This window comes from Brachycentrus maculatus, unplaced genomic scaffold (assembly GCF_059751285.1).
Source record: "Brachycentrus maculatus isolate JH-2025_06_01 unplaced genomic scaffold, ASM5975128v1 h1tg000088l, whole genome shotgun sequence".
Taxonomy (NCBI): Eukaryota; Metazoa; Arthropoda; class Insecta; order Trichoptera; family Brachycentridae; genus Brachycentrus; species Brachycentrus maculatus.
Genome location: NW_028280842.1, coordinates 317786 through 339769, shown reverse-complemented (window position 1 = coordinate 339769; position 21984 = coordinate 317786). Strand labels below are relative to the sequence as shown.

At 35.1% G+C, this 21984-nt stretch overlaps 4 protein-coding genes across 14 annotated transcripts in view; 1 reads left to right on the top strand and 3 right to left on the bottom strand.

The window, feature by feature from the left end:
- Positions 1-568: 568 nt before the first annotated feature.
- LOC148310758 (uncharacterized) lies at positions 569-6417 on the bottom strand. The gene is made up of 6 exons (XM_088257876.1): positions 6260-6417; positions 6021-6182; positions 5601-5845; positions 3260-4597; positions 2613-2795; positions 569-1141 (listed from the first exon to the last, which is right to left on the bottom strand). The coding sequence occupies exons 1-6, from the start codon at positions 6360-6362 to the stop codon at positions 884-886; spliced, it is 2289 nt and encodes a 762-aa protein (XP_088114002.1). The 5' UTR covers positions 6363-6417; the 3' UTR covers positions 569-883.
- A 686-nt stretch (positions 6418-7103) lies between these two features.
- On the top strand, positions 7104-10485 carry LOC148310757 (peptidyl-prolyl cis-trans isomerase H). The gene is made up of 3 exons (XM_088257875.1): positions 7104-7310; positions 7492-7668; positions 9669-10485. The coding sequence occupies exons 1-3, from the start codon at positions 7227-7229 to the stop codon at positions 9960-9962; spliced, it is 555 nt and encodes a 184-aa protein (XP_088114001.1). The 5' UTR covers positions 7104-7226; the 3' UTR covers positions 9963-10485.
- Positions 10425-13339, bottom strand: LOC148310756 (coenzyme Q-binding protein COQ10 homolog B, mitochondrial). Its single transcript, XM_088257873.1, has 3 exons — positions 13160-13339; positions 12959-13072; positions 10425-12619 (listed from the first exon to the last, which is right to left on the bottom strand). Exons 1-3 carry the CDS (start codon positions 13240-13242, stop codon positions 12160-12162), a joined length of 657 nt encoding a protein of 218 aa, XP_088113999.1. The 5' UTR covers positions 13243-13339; the 3' UTR covers positions 10425-12159.
- A 2992-nt stretch (positions 13340-16331) lies between these two features.
- The window catches only part of Sarm (sterile alpha and armadillo motif), a 167209-nt gene continuing 161556 nt past the window's right edge, over positions 16332-21984 (bottom strand). For all 11 annotated transcript variants that reach the window (XM_088257861.1, XM_088257862.1, XM_088257867.1 and 8 more), the window contains 5 exons: positions 20227-21790; positions 19493-19782; positions 18864-19033; positions 17902-18123; positions 16332-17602 (listed from right to left, as the gene is read on the bottom strand). In XM_088257861.1, coding sequence (XP_088113987.1) covers positions 17940-18123; positions 18864-19033; positions 19493-19782; positions 20227-21790 — 2208 coding nt within the window. In that variant the 3' untranslated portion in view covers positions 16332-17602; positions 17902-17939. The remainder of the gene's footprint in view (positions 17603-17901; positions 18124-18863; positions 19034-19492; positions 19783-20226; positions 21791-21984) is intronic.

Here is a 21984-nt window from a genome sequence, read left to right as displayed (position 1 = left end):
ATATATATATATATATATATATATATATATAAAACCAGCCAATGACAGGTAGTAAACCCTGTAAAATGCTCAGACTTCCATGTCTCCATCTCAATATTTAAAAATTTAACTATTTTAAGATGTTTATAAAATCCTGACTATTATTAACTTTGTAGTACATAATGTACTTCCTTATTTTAGAAGAAAATGTTAAAACCCTGAAAATAACAGCACCTTTATAAAGCTGAACCATTGAAAAGTGTGAGGAATGTGTGTATGTTGGTGATAACAACATAGCCGCAATTGTGTGCACACCCGCATAGTCGGGCAAGCGGATTCTAGATTTATCTCTCTAGAAACCAGTCACTCGCTTAGGGGTACCTAGTAATACTTATTTATAATAAACCTAGTCTAAGTCCTCTTCTTCTTCATCATCATGAGCCCTCTTCCTCCACTGCTGGATATAGGCCTCTACTCCCTCTTTCCATTTCCTCCGGTCGGTTGTCTAAGTACTTCGAGTTATTAATGATCATCTTCCACCAAAAGAAAACAAGGTTTGAGGGTATTCAAAATAATGAAACAAGGAAAATTGTAATAAATTGTTTTATTCATAAAATATTTAAGAATAATACTTAAATAACCGCAGCTTCTCAAGCTACAAGAACCGTCATCATTACATTCAAACCTTCTCCTGTATACAGGAATGTACGAAGATTAGAAACACAGAAACATTAATTTTGGCAGGCACTTTCCACATTTACACTATTTTTATATTGTAAATGTGTATAGCAAAATATATTATGGGATCAGATTTAAGAATCGGAAGGAAAAAACAATGATTTGAGTTGCTGAACAATAATTTACGAAGGACAACTTAGAAAATACACAATACATAATTAATAATTTATTGCGCTTTATTTTTCTTCATTTGTTTCTTTTTTGATTGCTTTTGCTTATTTTTGTTCTTGTTTTTCTGGTTCTTTCCTTTAAATTTATCCGTCTTTCCGGCAAACTGTGGTTTAGGAGACTTATCAGCGGGTTGCCCATTTTCCAAAGCCTTGTATTTTTGCTTCTTTTCTTTGTTTTTCTTGAGTTTGTTTAACAAATCTGGATGTACCGGGCCCCGACTAACATTCTCGGTTTCTACAATCGATGTCTCGCTCTATAAAAAATTCAACAAAAAAAAACTTGATTAGAACAAGCAAAATATAATAGTATAATTCACTTAACCCCCATTCAGGTTGAGATATCACTCACTCCTTTCAAGAACGTCATAAATCAAAAATTGACAATTTTCAGTTGTGCATGTTTTCGGAATACCCAGAAAAAGTACTATATCCCAGCAAAAGAGGCATATTTTAAACATAATATTTACCCGCTACAGAGCAGAAAGTGTTGTTTTTGCATTTTGAAGAAAAGGTATTGTTTAATTATTATTTTTAAATATCCTAAATATTTTTCAAATGGAGAAAAAAACCTTCATGTTTTACCTGAAGAGATCTATTGCACAGTAAAATGTTCAAAAAGTGGCTTCATATTTATTTTTAATACATTGTATTATATTTTAAAACTATAAAAACGTTCTCCTGAAAATTCAAGTTTTTTTATTTATGACGTTCTTGAAAGGAATGAGTGATATGTTCCCCTTTATCTTAGGGAATGTTAGGGAGTTAATGTTTTAAAATGTATTTATACATTTTAACTAGCGGAAATAACTAAAATGAGTCATTTAAAATTAAAATACAATTTAAAAACCCGCCTATAAAGTTCTTTCCGATAACGCGATACCTATCTCGACGTTATAGGGAGGTTTATTGTAATAAAGTATCCACCAAAAAAATTATAGCAATAATTTTATAAGTTTTACATCTACATCATCATTTAAGGGATACACTGCATTCAAGTATCTTTTAATAATTTAATAATAGTAAAACGGAATTGTTATTATTGTATACAACAAAACGCTAATTACTTTTACACTACAAGTTTTATTTATTTATTTATGTATTAAACTTCTTGAACATAATGAGTATACATTGGCGGGCTTATTGCTGAGAAGCAATATCATCCAACCAACCAAAAATAGACTAGTTTTACTAGTCTATTTTTTAAGTATTTTAACTTGTTTGTGTTTTTACATTGCTCCAAGTTTCGAACCTCAATTCAACTTAGGATTTTTTCATGGTGTGGAACTTTGGATAAAATAATACGTCAATCCTTGGCCTTTTGACATCTGTTGAAATATCTGACTAATAATTTGTAACATCACAAGGATAAATAAAAGAACAGATCCCTGATTTTTCTTGCGGTCGGTAATTAGTCGCTCATGCCCTATATCTGTCTCACTCTCGACACACAATGCGTGCTTTGATTTATTTATGTTACAATCTAATTTGTTTATATTACGATATATTTCAAGAATAATGTGACAAACATGTATTACAAGTACCAAAAAGGCACAATGAATCCCATTGAACGTTTTTGTTTAGAAAAATAAATCGTTTCTTAACTAAATACATGATAAAAGTAATCATTAAAAAAACGGCGAAATACTGCCGCGCACGGGCGTCTCTTAGGAACAAAGTTAATGCGGTTAAAAGGTTAATAATCCACATACTACATATATTACTTACTTCCGTTGTTGTATCTGCATTTTTCTGTTTGGATTCCTTCTTAGCTTTTTTATTTTTCTTATGTGATACATCTTCGCTCGCTGGCCTTTTTAGTGACTTGCCGTTGGAAATTCCATTTTCTTGAACTTCTTCCGATTGCTCTTCTGCCTCTTCTTCATTATCTGATTTGTTTACATCTTCGGGCTAGAGAAAAATTACACAATTCATTACAAAACTATAGCAAATACAAATATATGTAATGTAATATGTACATACATTTACTATAAATAAACAATCATACTGAAATGAAAGTTTATTAGAAACATTAACAAAATAAAAATTTTATTTGTATGTATTTCAATCATTTGGAGATCATCGAAATCGATGTCACATTTGTATGAAGATGAGCAATGAATAGAACACTAAGTGAATACTTAAAAATTGTAGCATATATTATTTCACTATCCTAATAATTCATCGTTAATACTTTGTGTAATACTTAAAAACACAACTTTGTGTGTTATTCCATCAGGTCATTTTTAAGTGGTATTTTGCAAAGTGAACGATGAATGCTAAGGAGCGTGATATACCATACCAAAAAGTTGACAATGCTTTTAATATACAAATTATATTATTTCAGGAAACTGCGCAAACACAATTGTACTCACAATAACATCAGAGAATTTCTTGAGCTTTGCAACAAAGAATCCATCCATATTGTGTGTATGAGGGTAAAATCGTCTAGTCAAATTCATGGAAGGATGAAATCGTAAATTCCTAAATTTGGTAAATCCTTCGGTACCGAAATCTAATCCTGTCGGAACTAATTTGACATTTCTTTTCTTGAGCGCATAATCCACCACCCATTCGTTTTCTTCCGGTAATATGGAACAAGTGGAATAAACTATATATCCTCCGGTTGTTGATCTCGCAGACACGCAATCGATTGCGGCTAAAATTAATTGTCTTTGGAGATTGTAGCATCTCTGTAGATCTATGGCATCTTTGTTAGTTTTTACGCTAGCGTCCTTAGCGGCTACACCCGTTCCGGTGCAAGGAGCATCCAACAGGACCCTGTCGAAGCCTTTGATGACAGACGGGAACTTGCGTCCGTCGTAAGACACGACGATCGAGTTAACAACTCCGAGCCTGTGAAAATTTCCAACAACGGCTTTGAGTCTGTCCTTATTCACATCGTTGGCAAATAACACTCCGGTATTTTTCATGATAGCGGCGATATGAGATGCTTTTCCTCCGGGAGCGGAGCACATGTCTAAAATCCTTTCGTTTTCTTGGGGAGCCAACGCCATCACGGGCAAGAAACTCGAAGCCCCTTGGATGATATAATGGCCTGCGAGGTATTCCGGTGTAGCCCCGACGGGCACGGTCGAACTGTAAACAACCAAACCGACTTTGCTCCATTTCCCGACGGGATCTAAATTCACTCCGCGATTGATCAAAGCTTGGGCTAGCTCCCTTCTCCTGGTTTTGAGACTGTTAGTCCGGATCGTCAGAGGCCTTTGCACTTCGCTGGCTTCCAAGAACTCCATCAACTCTGAGAGGGGGAACAATTGAACCAATCTTTCCATCAAGAAATCGTTATAACTGTAATAAGTACATAGATCCTTTTGAAGGAGTTCTAGGTATTCGGAACGACTTCTTCCTTGTTCCTTGAACTTATTGAAGTCGGTCAAAACGGCGACGACATCCTTAATCCTCTGTTGAACTTCCTGCAGAGCTATGGGTTGCTCGAGTTCTTCGGAAGACGGGAAAGCAAATATATCGTGACTGGCGATATTCAATTGCATCTCTTCATCGGCTAACTTCTGTTGTTTCTTTTGTTTCTTTTTCAGCTGTTTATTGGCCTTCTCGATGGGTAAGAGATCATCATCATCACCGCTCCCGTCTTCTTTGTCTTCCTCGGCATCCGAATCAGAGCCGAGGAAATCATCCTTCTCAGGAGCATCCGAGTCATCTGAACTTCCAACACCTTCCAGAGTTCCCGTCTAAAAACATATTGAAAAGAAAAATTAACAAGTGGAATTTTTTTTTTTACATTTAAAGAGAACAATCGCCAACATTTACTTTATACTCACTGCTTATAAACATTTCATGGGACTCTCACCCAAACAGCCAGAAACTAGATTGAAGCATTAAAAATGTAATTCATGGAAGAAAACCCAATACTGACCCATAGACTGAGAGAGTTCCAAATGAAAATGTTTTAAAAACACATTGGAAAAGAGAGAGAAGGTATAGACGTAATAAAGAAATGAAAACCAGAATACTTTGACTATTTCTTGAAGGGAGAGGAGTAATACATATTTTGTTGCAAGGTAAAGTCGAAGGTAAACGCAGCATACAAAAAAGGTATATATCTAGGCTTAAAAACTTGAGAGTGGTTCCATTGTAGCATTAAGTCGCTATTTGGAGCACCTGCAGATAAAGTGAAAATTACAATGATGATTGGCAACCTTAGTATGGAGTAGCACATCAAGAACCATAATTTTGTAGATACAATAAAACCTCGATTATCCAGACTTTCAATTATCCAGATTTATCAATATGAATTTACTGATTTCTACCAAGTGAATTGCGTCTACCATCGATACATTGTAATACATAACATTTTGGTCATGTAAAGTGTTCCGCCGATAAAACAGTGTGCGACAGAGAAAAACCAAGATGGCGACGTTTAAAGTTTTGCAGACTTCAAAAACTTTTAGTCATTTCTTTGTTTTTTTAAAAGTAACACAAATATTTTGAGTCATATAAAACTTTTTTTTTTATAATTTTTAACTTGTAACATGTAACTTAAGAACAAAATTAAAATATAAATGTGTGATTAAATTTCTGAACATGCGATATATGAAGAGATATTATTGGTTACAATTTGAAACTGTTTCAGTATGAGTTTTTACGACGGTAGTATCTGTTCGGTATAGGTGTAAGTGTGATAATTTACAGATAAGTGAAAAAAAATTAAAAGAAAATATTGTATATACTTACAGTATACTCATCATTTTCATCAGATTCCTCTTCTTCCTCTTCAGACTGACCGACATCCGAACCATCGCTGTCCTCTCCACTAACAGCTTCCTCTAAAATCCCTCCATCATCCGACATCTCTTCATCGCTTCCAACATCTTCATCATCATCCTCATCACTAGGTGTACTTTCTTTCTTTTTAGACTTAGCTACTTTCGTTTCTTTGTGTTTAGGTGTCAACCATGTTTTGTTATCATCGGAATATCCTAAAATAAATAAACCCTGGTAAGACATATCCTAACCTCAATTGAATAAAATGTGTCTAAAAACAATGTGTTACAAACTAAAATAACCCTTTTCACTTATTTTTATAACTGCTTTAGATATCAAATAATATGTTAGGAATGGTAAGATTGCATGACATATTCATTCAATACGAACCTTTGGGTTTCGGCGTACCGACACCATTGACTTTAGTAATTTTCTCGAGCTTTTTCTGTCTTATTTCTTTTAGCTTTACAATTTTTTCATCTCGTTTTTTTATCCTTTTGGCAGCCCTCTGCCGTTGCCTGTGGCTTAAGACAGTCTCAGCTTCACCTTTATCTGGCACAATACAAAAACATTTGAGACGTTTACAATCATAATATAAATATAACATATAAAGCTTATTCACTATGTACCTGTGAGGCTTATGTCGAACTTGGGAGCTTGCTGTTTCTTTGTTTTTCTTCCCGGACCTTTTTTAACTTTAACATCTTCGTCAAATTTGGCTTTTCGTCCCATTTTTATAAGTCAGAATGCTTCAAATTACGCCGCACGTGGGGAACGGTAAAACGTCAAACTTTCCCCACGATGTTGTCATAGACAATTAAGTAAGTGATTAAATTAACAAAAGTGAATTTCATTATATCTAGCCATCTAGATGCAGTTAATTTCCCCATATACGGTAATATAAAATTATGTTAAAAAAATCATTGTCTAGAGTCTAGATTTTCCTTCAAATAACATTATTTGATTAGACATCATAAAATATAATGATCTTACCGTAACTCTTTCAAAGGACTACAAAATCTTTAAAATATACCATATCTCAATTTTGGAGAAATATTTTTTCTTTAATTAAAAATAGATTTGAATACAAATACATTATAAAAACTTAAGAATTCCTTAAAATACATTAAAAGTAAATCGCAAGCAAAGATAAAAAAATATTAACACAAGTTAACATATCATTTCGTGGGTTTTCTTTGACAGCGTCAATATGATGATTCCACACTAACTTTGTTTTAAGCAAAATCTTGTTTTTATAATATTTATACTGCGGATGTTTATATACGCCCATACTTTTTTGAAGAAAGTTTTGTTTGGACGACCATGTACGGCCATACTCCCGGACAGGTTAATGATATCCTATTATATAGTGTGAATAGACCTCTTTATTATTCATAGACAACGTTGAAAATAAGTAAGTACTTCAATATTTCTTCACCAGCAAGTTGACAACATCACCATATTAACTGTCAGAGATGTTGAATTTGTTCCCAACATTGTGAAAAAATATATTAGCGGCATACTAATAATATAACCTCAATTTCCTGACAATTGTATCTAAAAGTTCATAGTTTTAAGTAATAAACAATATTTAATATGCCTACATGGAATCAAATTCAATCGCAATTGCGAAATCCAAATAATCCAGTGGTATTCTTTGATATAACTGTCGGAACTACGGTAAGTTTTTTTTACGTTCGTGCAATCTTCCTTTTGTTGACACAAAATCATTATAAATGTTCCATTTCTTTGCTATAAAACTATAGAATTAATGTATATGATATCAAAGAGTGCATTATTTTCAGTTACAATCGTGTGAGATATTATTGCATACCCTTTTTATATAAAATTTTGCTTACAGGAAATAGGAAGAATGATATTCGAACTCTTTGCTGACGTTGTTCCGAAGACAAGTGAAAACTTTCGTGAGTTTTGTACTGGAGAATATAGAAGAGACGGAGTTCCTCTAGGCTTTAAGGGTGCAATATTTCATAGAGTAATTAAGGATTTTATGATTCAAGGAGGTGATTTTGTCAACGTAAGTAATGCAAAAATATTATTACCAATGGTCCATTGATTGTTCAATCTTAATCGTATGCCAATAATGATGAATTCATAAATAATATGGAAGCGGAACACTTCAATACATAGTTCCTTCTATTTTATTTTGTTGCCAGCGGAGGTAAGAGATAAAACAAAAATTTAAACAGAAGCCGAAATAAAGTAATGGTCAAACAACGATCAAGACTATTATATCTTTTATTATAAAACATTAAACCACGAGTGTAAGTCCCTCTCCGAGGACAAGAGCACAGTCTCTTTTATGGAGAGGCACAGCAAATCGAAATATAAAAGTTCTCCATATGTATAAATGATTCAAATGTATTATGTTATAAATAAAAATATAAATATATTAAATGAATAAAAAAAAGACTCGGTGGGGACTAACCGGAGCCATTTCGTAGTAACGTAACCTTTTTGCGATGTGGGCATTCGTATAGTCAGTACAGCGAGCCGAGCGCTCCATCCATAGTTGAAGCGCTCGCCACGAGCGAAGTTACAACTAAATACTCTGGTCAGTCCCCACCTTATTAATATGTTTTTTTTATATACTTATATATATCTATATTTTTAGTAGATTGATGAAATTCTGAAGAAAAAAAAATTATGCTACCAAGATTTTGTTCGCCTGTCCGCCTCCGTAGTGTAATGGTCAGCATGCTCGGCTACCGTTCTGGAGGTCCCGGGTTCGATTCCCAAGGGGGGTAAAATAAATATTAGTGATTTTTTTCACTGTCATATTTATTCAATATAACCCTGGACTGGTACCCGAAGCGGAGGGCTGATCACCTTTCCTTCATGTGTAAACGATCAAGATAACACTGCGTTTATATGACGCAGTGCCCTATGCACCATTGGGGTGCGGATAAGGGTTTTATTATTATTAGATTTTGTGAAGCATGGGACCCCGTACTAATGACAAACGACTGTTGAGTCTTTTTTTGCTACCCATTTACAAGTACCTACTGGGTCTGTCCGTTGAAATGCTCACATGGAAACGTGTATGTTTCCGGCGCGCGACAGCCTGTCTTGAGATACACGTAATTCTTACAAGGTGTTTTAAGACACATGTCTGTCACTGATTATGTGTACAGAGGGTAGGTCTTACAATTGAGATCTCAGTAATGTATTCAAGTCTAACAAAGTAGACTCCAGATCATCATGATTTTGAAAGATAAATAGAAATAAAATTTTATGAGAATAGTTTTTAGAAATCTGGGCATTTATAGGGCTTATCACCCATCATTTGGCTGATTTAAGCGATCACTTTATACATGTTCATTTAATGTAAAGCATTCCTTGGCACAAGAAATATACAGAAGTGTTAAAAATTAAAGTAAAGTAGATGATCATGGGCAGATTGGTAAATATTGCACAGTTTTACTTAAACCATCCAGTGACAGGTTGTAAGCCTTAGACTCCAATCCCAGGTATGCGTATATGTGGTTAAGTTGTAAAATAATCACATTTCCCACTCGAGTGATTTCATATGTAGCCTGTCAAAACGGAGCGGCTATAGCGCAACATGAAAGGTACCTACCTATGTTTTAATAATCAGATGTCTTTATGCGTGCTAGGAGTAAAATATATACTTTAAAAACTCAATACACATGGTTTTTCATCACATTCTATATATAAATGATTTATATATATAAAAAATATTAATATTGCTCCTTTTTTTATATAAATATGTAAAAAAAAATAACACTAATTTCCCATTGGTAATATTAAATGTTAAAAATTAGAGATTGAGTTTTGTTTGAACGTTTGGCTGTGCGCAACGCTCTATTTTATGCACAAAGTTGGTCATATTGATGTGGTTAGCAAAATTTACTAATTTTACAACTTGACCGTGGAGATATACTATGCAGTCCTGCAATACCATCCATGTTCCCTTCTCAAAAAAAATTGTCTATGTTGAGATATGTATAAAATATCAAAGGTTTATCTGTAACCAGTTATTTTGTTTCTTATTAGGGAGACGGCACAGGAGTGATGAGTATATACGGAGGCAGCACATTCGCCGATGAGAACTTCTCCTTGAAGCACGACTCTCCGGGTCTTCTCTCTATGGCCAACAGCGGAAAGGACACAAACGGCTGCCAATTCTTCATCACGTGCGCAAAGTGTAACTTCTTAGATAACAAACACGTGGTATTCGGACGGGTCATAGACGGACTTCTGGTCATGAGGAAGATAGAAAACGTTCCCACTGGCCCAAACAATAAACCCAAAATACCAGTCACAATTTCACAATGTGGCCAAATGTAGTTTTTACATAATTTACATGTATTTATTTATATAAGGACATTTCTTATAACTAGAGATCTGAAATTTTCGCAATACGATAAAAAAATATTTTCTCCAATTTTGTGATTTTTCTGTGAAAAACGCAATAATTACATTCTTTACAAAATATTACATTTTTTGTGGGATCAACCATTTTTGTGCTGAGTTTTTGTTTATAAAATGTATGCTAAAATTGTAGCAGACTTTTTTTATAAAAATTGTCTATTTTCAATTTAGTGGACATTGTAAAGAAAAATAGCAAAAATTTGTTTTACTATTACTACCAGCATTGTTTTAATATTAATATGGCTCCTTTTTTAATAATACAAATAGGTAAAAAAAAAAACACAAATTTTCCAATAAATACACAATGCGAAATTCTCAGTTCTCTATTTATAACATTTTTATTTTTATAACAAGGATAATTTAAAGACATTAAAACGATTTGTAAAAGTTGTGTAATTTTTTAATTCATTCCTAATAGATTAGTTACAATTTTGGTTAATGTTGGTTTTTTTACATTCAAACTATCTTACCCGTAAAATGATAACCTTTATTCATATTATTTTTTACATTTATCTTTAATTTAATAAATCCTTTAAGTAAGATAACTAATACAGAAAAAATCACAGCTTTTACTAGAGTAGGAATAAATTTTATCCTTATTTATTAAAAAGCATTGCAAGATTTTTTTAAACAGATCAAGCGTTCTTCTTCTTCTTCTTTTTTATGGCTTTTCACCCATCTCGGGTGTTATAGCCAGTGTCGAGTTATTAGATCAAGCGTTCATATACTTTTAGATTTACATTGAAATCTAACCGATTCCAACTTATGGCACTTTGATTTTATTTTTGATATTTCTTTTGATCAAATGCTTTTGAAAAGAGCCTTGGATGCAAATAAATTATTCATTACATATCAAATTATACAACTAGCTTTGTGATTTCATAATTTAACTTAACTTAACTGTCATATTTGGATAATGCCAACTTGGTATAATTTAAAAATATCCTCCAGTAAAATATTTAAAAACTGTACTTTTACAAGTAACGCAAAATAAAATGATTTGACTTTTTTTAATGGCATTTTATTGAAGTACATTAAATAAGTGCTGTTATATTTGTACATATGTAATATATTTCATTGTGAAATATAAATCAAACGTTGGCAGCTAGAAGTACATGAGTTACATATGGCTACTTTTCCGAAGACCGATTCAAAGGTCATGACTTTGCTAGGTAGTCGTGTACATTAATGTTTACTTATTTATAGTTTTAGCACTTCAAATGCATCCATTGAAAAGTAACCATCTGTCACACACACCTTTTTTGACTGGAACAGCCGAATTAATAAATAATGTGTCTATGATTCGTTTGAATGTAAGTTATTATAACACTAATGAGTGGATATTTGAAAATATATACAATAATAATGTATACATCAAAATTCAACGTCATTGCAAAAGAGAATGGATAGGTATGTATCCAAGAAAAAGATCAAACAACAATTTATTGATTGTCGGAAAACAATTTTTTTTTAATGTTTTTCACTATTATAAATTTGACAAACCCCTTAAAAAATTTACGCATAGTCAAGTCTTTTCATTTCTAGGGAAATTTAAAAATTTACCTGGCAATATTATTATTACATGTTACAATATAAAGGACCTTTTCTCTCATTCGGGTGTCAATTTTTTTCACATAATAATAAAACCCTTATCCGCACCCCAATGGTGCATAGGGCACTGTGTCATATAAACGCAGTGTTATCTTGATCGTTTACACATGAAGGAAAGGTGATCAGCCCTCCGCTTCAGGTACCAGTCCATGGTAATATTGAATAAATATTACAGTGAAAATATCACTTATATTTATTTTACCCCCCTTGGGAATCGAACCCGGGACCTCCAGAACGGTAGCCGAGCATGCTGACCATTACACTACGGAGGCGGACATAGCATATTTACAACATGCATTTTTATATGTTTGACATTCATATATTATATTTGAATAAATAAGAAAATTTACTATACACACAATCAAACAAGAATCACAATAATTAAACATATAATTGTTACACATGGGTGCCATTTCATGGCATATTTACTAATCCCAAAAAAATATATATATTTTAATTGAAGACAGCCTAAATTTCTCCTAAACTAAGTATAGTTTATTTGTCAACTTTTGGCGTGATTGATTTGAATAATCTGCATAGGTATAGTAGCTTTTCCATAGCGCCGGGAGGCCTCCGTTATGAATGCGCCCTCCATTTGTAATAAGACTTGGTCGAAAAATATATTCGCTAGGTTGGAATGAAATAGTGAACGGAATTCAAAGGCAACTTGGAAGTCTATCACGCAAGAATCAGGGTGCGCCTTCAGCCCGGGGCTGAACCTCCACACCGTCAGCAGATGGTGGAACAATCTTCCCTCCGTGCACTCGGCACTGACCATGTGCGGTTTCACGAGGGTAACGTGCGATGTATATCTCTCATTTATCGGCGGGAAACCTATTACCAAGTCCGCTTTGAGATGGGTGGGCTTCCTGTATGCAACAAGTGACTTTTTACACCAAGGCACAAATTTGTGGTAATTTTCAACATCGGAAACTACAGAAAACAATTGTTCCATAGAATACCTGTAATGATAAAATGCAGTTGATTTTGTAAATCGGAAACAAGATAAATTTAAATCAACCAACAGGCTTATCAAAATAACCAGTAAGCCGACAGGCCCATGAAAGAGCTTATAAAACAAATCTGTTCCACTAAACTGCCCACACCAGTATTGCTCGGTATTCTTTGTTTATAAATCATAAAGGCTGTAAAATTTCTTAGCAAAATTATTTAATTAATAAAAAAAACGTTAATTCTATTATTTATTTCAATTAGAGCCTTATGGTTTAGTGAAAAATGAAGTATATCATGGAGTCTAATGCAAACAATATTTTTTACAGTAAAGAATAGACAATACTAACCCTACTAATTTTCTTCCTCTGTGTTCTTTCCTCTTGCTGCTGCTACCAGAGAGATCTAGAAACGATCTGCGGGACTCATATTTTAAAGAATACAAACATTTCAACGGAGTATCCCTGAAAATAAATCTATTTTTATTCTGTTGAACCTTGAAAATACATCACGAATTCATGTTGAAAACGTAAATTAAAAAGTATACTCACGAACATACTGCTGATCTAGGAGCAATATTTACACACAAAATTTTTCCAATTTTAAAATAATTATTAGAGAGAGCCCAAGACATCTTTAGTTAACGTTGTAACCTCGTATCAAAGACTTACTCTTCGTATCGGACTTTGAATGATTGACATAACATAATCGGACAACTGTCAGTGTGTCACATTGAAAATAGTGTTACCATTTCAAAACCTATTTTTTTCTATTAATGATAATTTTTAACTCCCTACATTTTCTGGGTAGGTCAGGGGTAAAAATAAAACATTTGTCAATAATTTCACATTTTTATAGGTACGTGTCATGTTCAATATTTGACGGAGAATTTAGCAGTGAAAGTTAACTTTTAAAATCAAAAGTGGATGAAAAACTTCTAAAATTGTAAGTATTTATAATGTTTCGTGACTGAGATATTTTTTTCCTCACACTGATTATGTTTTCATAATTCTGTTCCATACTCAACAAAATAATTTTTCATGTTTAAATATTAATATATAGAGTCTACAGAATAATCAATGTTTATGAATCTATTGACGACCTTTTCCAGAGATAGCATGTCTTATATTATTTGACTGCGTTTTAAAATATTTCACTCGTTCAAATAATATGTTTGAAATATTGTTCTAATGATTTTGAATTTTGGTATTCTAGCAATTCTTAAAATGTGCATAGAAAGCCAAACAATGTTCAATACATTTTCACTTCATTCTAAAATATTTAATCCTCAATAAACTAAAAAAAAAAAAATTATGATTTGTCTATGACTCGGGCAAATGTGACAGTTGACAGCTGTCAAAATGAAAAACGTGTGCGAATGTAGTGTTGCGAATTATTAAAACGTCTTTCAAATTTATGCATTATTTAACCACAACTTGCCTCATTGAAACGCAAGTATAATTCAATACCTTTTTTTGAACGATAAATATTTTTACCTATATTTATACTAAAAAATATTATATAAATATTTTTAAGTATCCTTTTTCATGCGTCATTTTTGAAAATTTTTCAGAAAAGGGTTTATTTCAATAGAAATGAATAAGAAATGAATTTCAGCAGATAAGTAAAAAATGGTAGTCTCCTTAAACACTGCTGAAAATAAATATGAAGCTTTGTAAATATTTTTATTTTATTTTAGAATGTAGAGGATTTGTTTTATTGAGATATTATAGGATAAAAAATAATGTGTTACTTAAAGACATAATTTTTATGCTATACATGTGTCATATTTATTTTTGTTGAGACTGAAGATAAATTACTCTAGCTGCATTGTTGTTATCATTTGTAATCTGGCAATTCATTAACAAATACTGTCGATTTATTCCAATTTTTTACTACAATTTCTTTAAATATATATATTTTTCTTATTTACCATATTTTCTTCCAGGACAAACAACTAATCATGGAAAACTACTACACCATCTTGGAATGCGACGAAGACAGTTCGTTTGAAGAGATAAAACGAAAATATCAGGAATTAGCATTAAAATATCACCCTGACAAGACTATTTTGAGTGACCAGATAGACAGATACTCAACCGAGCAATTCCACTCGGTGAATCAAGCGTGGAATGTTTTGAAATGTCCCGAATCGAGGCAGAAATATGACATGGATCAAAAGAGACTGAAGCTGTCTGAACAACCCCCCATTTTTGCCTATGTGAATGTGAAAGAATTGACTTTAGACTCTGAGACTTATTCCTATCAGTGTAGATGTGGCGGATTGTATACCATCAATAAGTGTGACCTTTTACCTCCCGAGTGCCTTGTTGGATGTGATGAATGCTCTTTCAATATACTAATATCAGTTTTGTAACATGACGTACTGATATTTCACAGTAGATGACATGTTTGGTGTCCTGTCTTAACCTTGTTTTTTCAACGTTTTGACCACTGCAGCTCATGTTACATCTCTGGTATTAAATTTGTAACTTTTAAATATTTTTATTTATAAAAAAAATATATATTTGTTTTCTTATTGTATACAGAATTATTTCAATTTCATACTATTTTTAATAAAAATAGGAATTAAGCTATGATATTCTTTTTAAACCTAGAAACTTTGGCTCAGAGTCTATGACACTAACCAAAACAATATCTAGTCTAGTTTCTAAACATTATTGATTGATTACTTCAGAATTGAGCTTAAGTCAATCTACCTGCTAGCTTCTCTAGGTGATCATAATCAAAACACACCATCATCTTATCGCCGACATTTGAATGTTACTTCAGGGACTTGGAACGAGTATTAGGGTCTATACACTCGTGCTCATTATTAGCACAAAAGCATGCTATTATTGAGCAATTGCTTAAGGATTTTCTAAGGGGAAGTAAGCCATACTTACCTTTTTTAATAAATTTGTTTTAAAAGTAAAATACATTATTTTTTATTGAAATTTCACCACTTTTTCTCATGGTGGTGACTGACCGGAGCCATTTCGTCGTAACGTAACACGTTACGATGCGAGCATTCAGGCAATCAGTACAGCGAGCCGAGCGCTCCATCCATAGTTGAAGCACTCGCCGCGTGCGACATTTTGATGAAATGCTCCGGTCAGTCCCCACCTTTAAAATTCATTGTGACGCGTATTTCTGACCACACGTTATATAACATAAAACTTCGCTATACGATACTATGCCCAGTGCACCGTTGGCTGTAGATAAGGGGTTTTATTAGATGGGAATTGCATTTATTATTTATCTTGCTTATTATGTATAAGGTTTATAGATCAGTAAGTGGATTTTTTTTCTTCTTACTTTAAAAAAAATGTTTTTTTATTTATTTTAATCTGTGTTGGAGCGACAGGAGGGATAATGTAGTGTGGGCCCATCAGGAACTTCTCAGCATTTGCTCACTGCTGGGAGGAAACCATGTAAAACTCCAGTGACGACAATCAACAGTCCAGCTTCTGAGGACAGAAGCCGGACTGTTAATTGTCGTCAGCAGAACTTCCGTTCCGCTAGAAGAGGGTTTGGCATTTTGTGTCCTTGCTTGGTTTATGGTACCAATGTCCTTCACTATTTTTATGTATGATACCACCTCTCCTGACAGTTCCTTATGAACTATCAAGGATCTGATGTTGGATAGGTCCTCACCCAGGCTCCTGCAACGCGCTGTGGATAAGGGTTAAAAGAAGATGTATTTAAGAAATAAAATACCAGTTTGTTTTTTTATTCTTTATTATTTTATAACTTCATATTTCAATATGAAAATGCTTATGTATTTCAAAGTGTGAAAGAATATACTGAATTTTATAAATAAAATAGTTATATACTACTTCTATGCAGTGATAAAATAATTATGTAAAATATTTCTTAAAACTATTCATAAATACATATTGTTACGCTGCTGATTGTATCAGTAAGGCAGGCACTTATCAAAACATAGCTGCAGGAAGCTGCCCGTAAAATCTTATTCTTGTCATGTTCTCTTGCAAGTTTGTCATAAATCACAAGTCAACTTCGCTCCTAATACTTCCCTCGGGCCGTCGTCAGTGTAAATAAAAGGTTCAGTGTTTCGATAACGTCTCATTTTTGGAATGGAGAGAATAAATATCTTCGTATTGTACATATCCTGCATCACGATCCAACATTCATTGTACAAAATAATCGTTTCATCACATTTATAATTTACATAATATTCCAATTAAAAACTACAACTAGACTAACATATGGTAACACAACATCGATCAAGTGTTATATTAAACACAAATTAGAAGCGATTTTATCATTCTTTTGTATTTTTTTTTCTCTTTTTTTTAAATAAAACAATATGGAGAGCGTATTTATAAAATATCTTCTGCCACAGATTATTAACAAACGTTTCCTTCGATTTCATACTATCGGGAATTCTCATATACATACAAATAATAAATATGGACATCACTCCCACCAACTACCATACTAAAACAAATAGCAATTGGTTACACGGGTTATGTCACTTCCTCAAAACGAGCGATTTCACTTTGTGAACGCAGCGATCCATAAAGTTCTTTTTGTTTCCCGAGCCTCTGGAAGCCGGCTGCAGAGACAGGGAAGAGGGTTGGCGCGGGGAGCTTCCCAGGAGCCCCTCGCAGCTCTGCGCTCGGCGTGGAGCTTCCGAGTGCTCGCCGGAGTCCTCGTCCAGTCGCTCCAGCTCTTTCTCGCAGCTCCGCGCTAGTCTTTCTCTCTCCGGGGAGTTCTCGTCCGTGGCGGAGTCCGAGTTGTCCGTCTTGGTGTCCGAGTCGTCGAGGATGTTGTGATAGCTCCGGGACTTGGGGTCCGCGGGGGAGGTGGGGGAGGTGGGGGGCAGTTCCGAGGCCAGACTGGGCGGCGGAGGGCGCGGGCGGTCGAGGGAGCGCGCGCGGGGGGCGACCCGCGGGGGACGCGGTAGGGACGGGGGCACCCCTCCCGACCGAGCCCACCACTTGGATGGGCTAGATGACTTTCGCAACCTGCAATATTAAAAATACATATTTAAAAAATATTTAATTTTATATTTCTTACAGATTTTGTAAACTCGAGATTTCATTAAAAGGTTTTTATCTTTTATTATATTGTTCGATAATACTAAACTTTTTTATTCAAAATAAGATTGTATTGTAAGTCTAGACATCAAGTGAATGGATAGTAAATATGATAACTTTTGTATTTATTATGGTTTTAATACTTTATCATGTATATGTTAACCTGTTTAGTAGTGACTTTATTCAAACAAAATGGCAAAAATCCGTTGAAAGCGATTCTCTCTCACCTTGGCAATATGGCCGCCTGAGTCTGGGGTCCATCTAGTCAATCCTGCTTCCCGTTGGACTGGTCCTTGTCGCTGCCCTTGCCGCTGTCAGAGCTGTGCATGCGCTGGTAGGAGGGGGGCGCCCGCACCATGGCTGCTGGTGTGGAGGGGGCATTGCTGCCCTCCTTGGAGCCCAGCGGGACACGATTCATCATGTTTTCCTTCAGTTCGCCTCGCATGAATCTATCAAATCAATATATTATTTATAATTAGAGATTGTAACTACAACAAACAGCACCGTTAAAATGTTAAATATTGTAGCATTTTTCTAATAATTGAATTTAATTATGCCATAGTAAATAAATTGAATTCATGTTCTGCGATGAATTGTTTCCTGAATCATTATTTCAAGCAATATCACCGCGATATTGAAGCTCCCTTGAGGTGGTATTTTACGAAAATGGCGCTATATAATTTATCCAAATTTATTATTATTATGCTTATCAAAAATGATAAGGACCAAATAATAGTAAAATAAATCCAAATCACTCCAAATTTCGTAGCTTGTGCTAATAATATATATTTGCTAGTTGAATTGTACCATATCTATCTTAAATAATATAAAAAATAGTCTATGGTTTACTCCATAGAAAATGGTTTAAACACAGAGTTTACATTGTATATTGATGTGAGATTATTTTAGCACCCATCTAGCTGCCATCTTGCAGGCCCCGGGTTAGATTCCCAGGGGTGTCAAAATAAATATAAGTGAATTTTCACATTTATACATATTAAACACGACCCTGAGCTGATAACTTAAAGCGCAGGAGTATTCATCTTGCCTTCAGATAGTTAACAATCTAAATAACACTGCTTCGATACGGTGCAGTACCCTACTCACCATTGGGCGCGAATAAGGATAGTGACAATATTATATTTAACTATTTCCACTGTAGACGGATAAACTTGGTAAAGTTTCTTACTTGTCTATTCTTTCCACGCAGGCATCCTGGTAATCGTGAATCCACCGCACTCCGTTGAAGTGGCAAACTTGTCTCATGTCCTCGGGTAGACTTTCAACTCTTGGCCATTCAAAGTTACTATCCATTATCGGAATAATATTGCATTGCGATTGGAGAGCCGCGACTATTTCCTGAAAGATAAATTAAATTTATTATTAAAAATACAGTTTTACATATGTATACAGTAAGGAATTTAACACAAAATTATGGCTATAGAATAACAACACTGTATGGAAAATCAACCAATATAAAAAAGAGCAATTATAATTATGTATATGGAAATCGATTCAATATGAATAAAAAGAAATGCATCCAGTCGGTGATTTTTACATTCCTTAAGTACTTGATCATAACTGATTAAGCACTATTTGTCTTTGTTTTACTGGCAACCCTTTTTGCACTGTAAGTGTGACTAGGTTCATGTTGTTTTGACAAGGCTATGAACTTCTGTTTTGACAAATTTTCAGTCTTCTCATATCACTTGGTTACCAGATCTCCAATCTGAATTTACTATCTTAATGGTGTTTAAACTTTTTACTCTAAATTCATATATGTATATGATAAAAAAAATTACATTCTATTATACTCACTTTATGAACCCAATCTTTGCACTCATCGTCTGCGACACACCTTTCCAGGGCTTCAGGAGTGAGTACGAGGAGGAAATTTTTGGCTTGTCTGATACTCCGTAAGAGGTTCATGTCGAACTTTCCGGCTTCCAGCCTCTCCACGTCGATGAACACGGAGAAGCCTCTCAACTCCAGATGGACCTTCAGCAAGCTGGCGAGTTGAGACCCATTGGAACGACGATAGCTGACAAACACATCGAGGGACTTGTCCATATTTTCTTCATTCAAATTGGATAGGGTACTTTCGCTTGCTGCAAAACAAAATGATTTGGTTAAATTAAGTCAGGAATTATAAGAGATATTGCGAATTTGACTCGAGTACTTCTTCAAAATAATATGAAATTATTCAATGGCTGGTACATACACATAAACGACTTAACGAATGGATATGGTGGACCACTTGGTATTTTCAGAATTGAAACCTGGCAACCGTGGATATAGTGAGAATTACAGAAAGGTCGCTTCATTTAAACCTGACATATGACAGAGATAGAAAGATTTCTGTCGCTTTGATGTGTGACCAAAAACTATCAATGAACGGATTGTGGCAAAAAACATGGAACACTATAGACAATACCTAAAGTTAGAGACTAAATGGACCCTGTACTTCATGCATTAGTGATACACACGGATGCATTAGCACCCGTGTGTATGAGCAATAAGGTTGAATTTATTATACTGTTTTCTCAACTCACCTTTTATAGTATTTAAAATCCGGAGTCTGTGAATACTGTTAGTGATGCCACACTCCATCTCGAGTTGTTCGTCGCTAAGAGCCCTTAAACAGTCTTTGTCTACGCCGGCGTTGAGCATGGAATACGTATATATGCTGTACTCGGGACCTATGCTCAGAAGGAATGTGTTCAAATTAGCCGCATCCTTCGAGCTGTAGTCCGCCATTTTCTTCAAGTTCTGAAGTTCTCGCTGGAATCTTCGCCGTTTGATCCCGTTGGTCAAACCGATATCATTTTTCAGATCTTCTTCTGTTATTTGCAATAATAGGTCCCCGTCGACTTTACTCAACTCGAAGTTCTTGGCGCATTCGCTGAATCCGATCTGCTTCACCCACTCCCTGACATCCTCGGTAGACCAAAGCGGCACGTGTTGGGAGAGCTTGTGGGGAATCTCCTCTCCGATGAGCCGCAGCGCCTGCGCCGCGTACTTGGAGGCCACCGCATTCGGACAACTGGCCACCTGCTTCAAGGTCTCGATGGCGTCTATTTCCCTGAAGATTTCCGTGTTTCCCTGTTGCTTCTTGATACCGGCTTCCATGCAGAAGTGGAAGGCGGCCAGATTCCGGGCTTCTTCTCTCTTGGAGCTGAGGACAGGCACCAATCTCTGCAGCCAGTTTTTACTCTGACCGTGGGCGTGAGCGAGATTGGATCGGGCAAATTCGAATGGATTGTGCGTTGTGACGAAAGGTTCTACTAAGTCTAAAGTTCCGGATTTTAACACTGCGGCTTCTATTTCCGTGTTGGCTACGAGGACGGCGATCGCTAGGCAAGCGTAGTATTTGATATTATCGTCGGTGTGGAAAGCTAATGGGAACAGCCACATGGGGACTTTTCGCTTGATCATCGCCTCTTGGTTTTCTGCCCCTCCGTAGAGAGACAAGTTGGCGAGTGCTCTAGCGCAGTGTCTCAAAGTTTCCACGTCATTTTTCCTACATTCAAATAGTACAGCATCCAAGCCTCCGAGTTTGATAACATCGCTGCAAGTACCTTCGCTGTGTTTGAATAGATGCTCGAGAATGCCGGTCCCGACCCTCGAATGGTTCACGGAGTTGGCTTTTTTGGTGCAAACGCACGCCACATTCACAACCTTCTCCAGGCCATTTTCTACAACGTGGGCTCGGTTCTCGGTGGTGAGGCACTGTTCCAGGAGTTGGGCGGATGAAAATTGCAGTTCTCCATTTCCGGTAATACAGTTGGTCATCAACAAGTCCAGGCCTCCGCTGTTCCTCAAGGTGTTGCACAAAGCGCACCCGAGCTCGTGTCCATACGTGGGGACCGCCCAGGCTCGCCGGATGATTTCATTTATTTTGTTCAGGTCTGCGGAGACTTTCTTCATTGACATTTCGCTGGTTTGAGAGCGTTTCAGTCCTTTGACGAAGGAATCAAGACGAGAAGAGTATTTAGCGATGGCCATTTCTACATCCTTTTGGTTTGATTGAGCGCACAAGCTGTCCAGGTCATCGAAAGTTATGTTGGAGAGATCGTCTTCATTACTCTTTGATGCATCATTCTTTAGCTGACTCATCTGAAAAAATAAAGAAAATTGTTATTTAAGTAATTTATTTTTGAAAGCTAATTTTGCCAACTGTGCACAAATTTGGTGAGATGTAACATATTTCTAGCTCCTGACAAATTTGATTATTTGACATCAAAAACTTAAACTGGAAAGAAATACAAACTGAGACAAAATATTTTTTAAAATCATCCCAATCGAAGTGC

Bases quoted from the DNA above. Each gene is read 5' to 3' on its own strand.
- LOC148310758 (XM_088257876.1), bottom strand. From the start codon at position 6,362: ATGGGACGAAAAGCCAAATTTGACGAAGATGTTAAAGTTAAAAAAGGT. The intron at 5,846-6,020 runs GTTCGTATTGAA...TATTTATTTTAG, and splicing joins CGGTACGCCGAAACCCAAAG to GATATTCCGATGATAACAAA. The intron at 1,142-2,612 runs GTAAGTAATATA...AATTTTTTATAG, and splicing joins ATGCAGATACAACAACGGAA to AGCGAGACATCGATTGTAGA.
- LOC148310757 (XM_088257875.1), top strand. From the start codon at position 7,227: ATGCCTACATGGAATCAAATTCAATCGCAATTGCGAAATCCAAATAAT. The intron at 7,311-7,491 runs GTAAGTTTTTTT...TTTTGCTTACAG, and splicing joins ATATAACTGTCGGAACTACG to GAAATAGGAAGAATGATATT. The intron at 7,669-9,668 runs GTAAGTAATGCA...GTTTCTTATTAG, and splicing joins AAGGAGGTGATTTTGTCAAC to GGAGACGGCACAGGAGTGAT.
- LOC148310756 (XM_088257873.1), bottom strand. From the start codon at position 13,242: ATGTCTTGGGCTCTCTCTAATAATTATTTTAAAATTGGAAAAATTTTG. The intron at 13,073-13,159 runs GTGAGTATACTT...ATTTATTTTCAG, and splicing joins CCTAGATCAGCAGTATGTTC to GGATACTCCGTTGAAATGTT. The intron at 12,620-12,958 runs GTTAGTATTGTC...TTATCATTACAG, and splicing joins AGAGGAAGAAAATTAGTAGG to GTATTCTATGGAACAATTGT.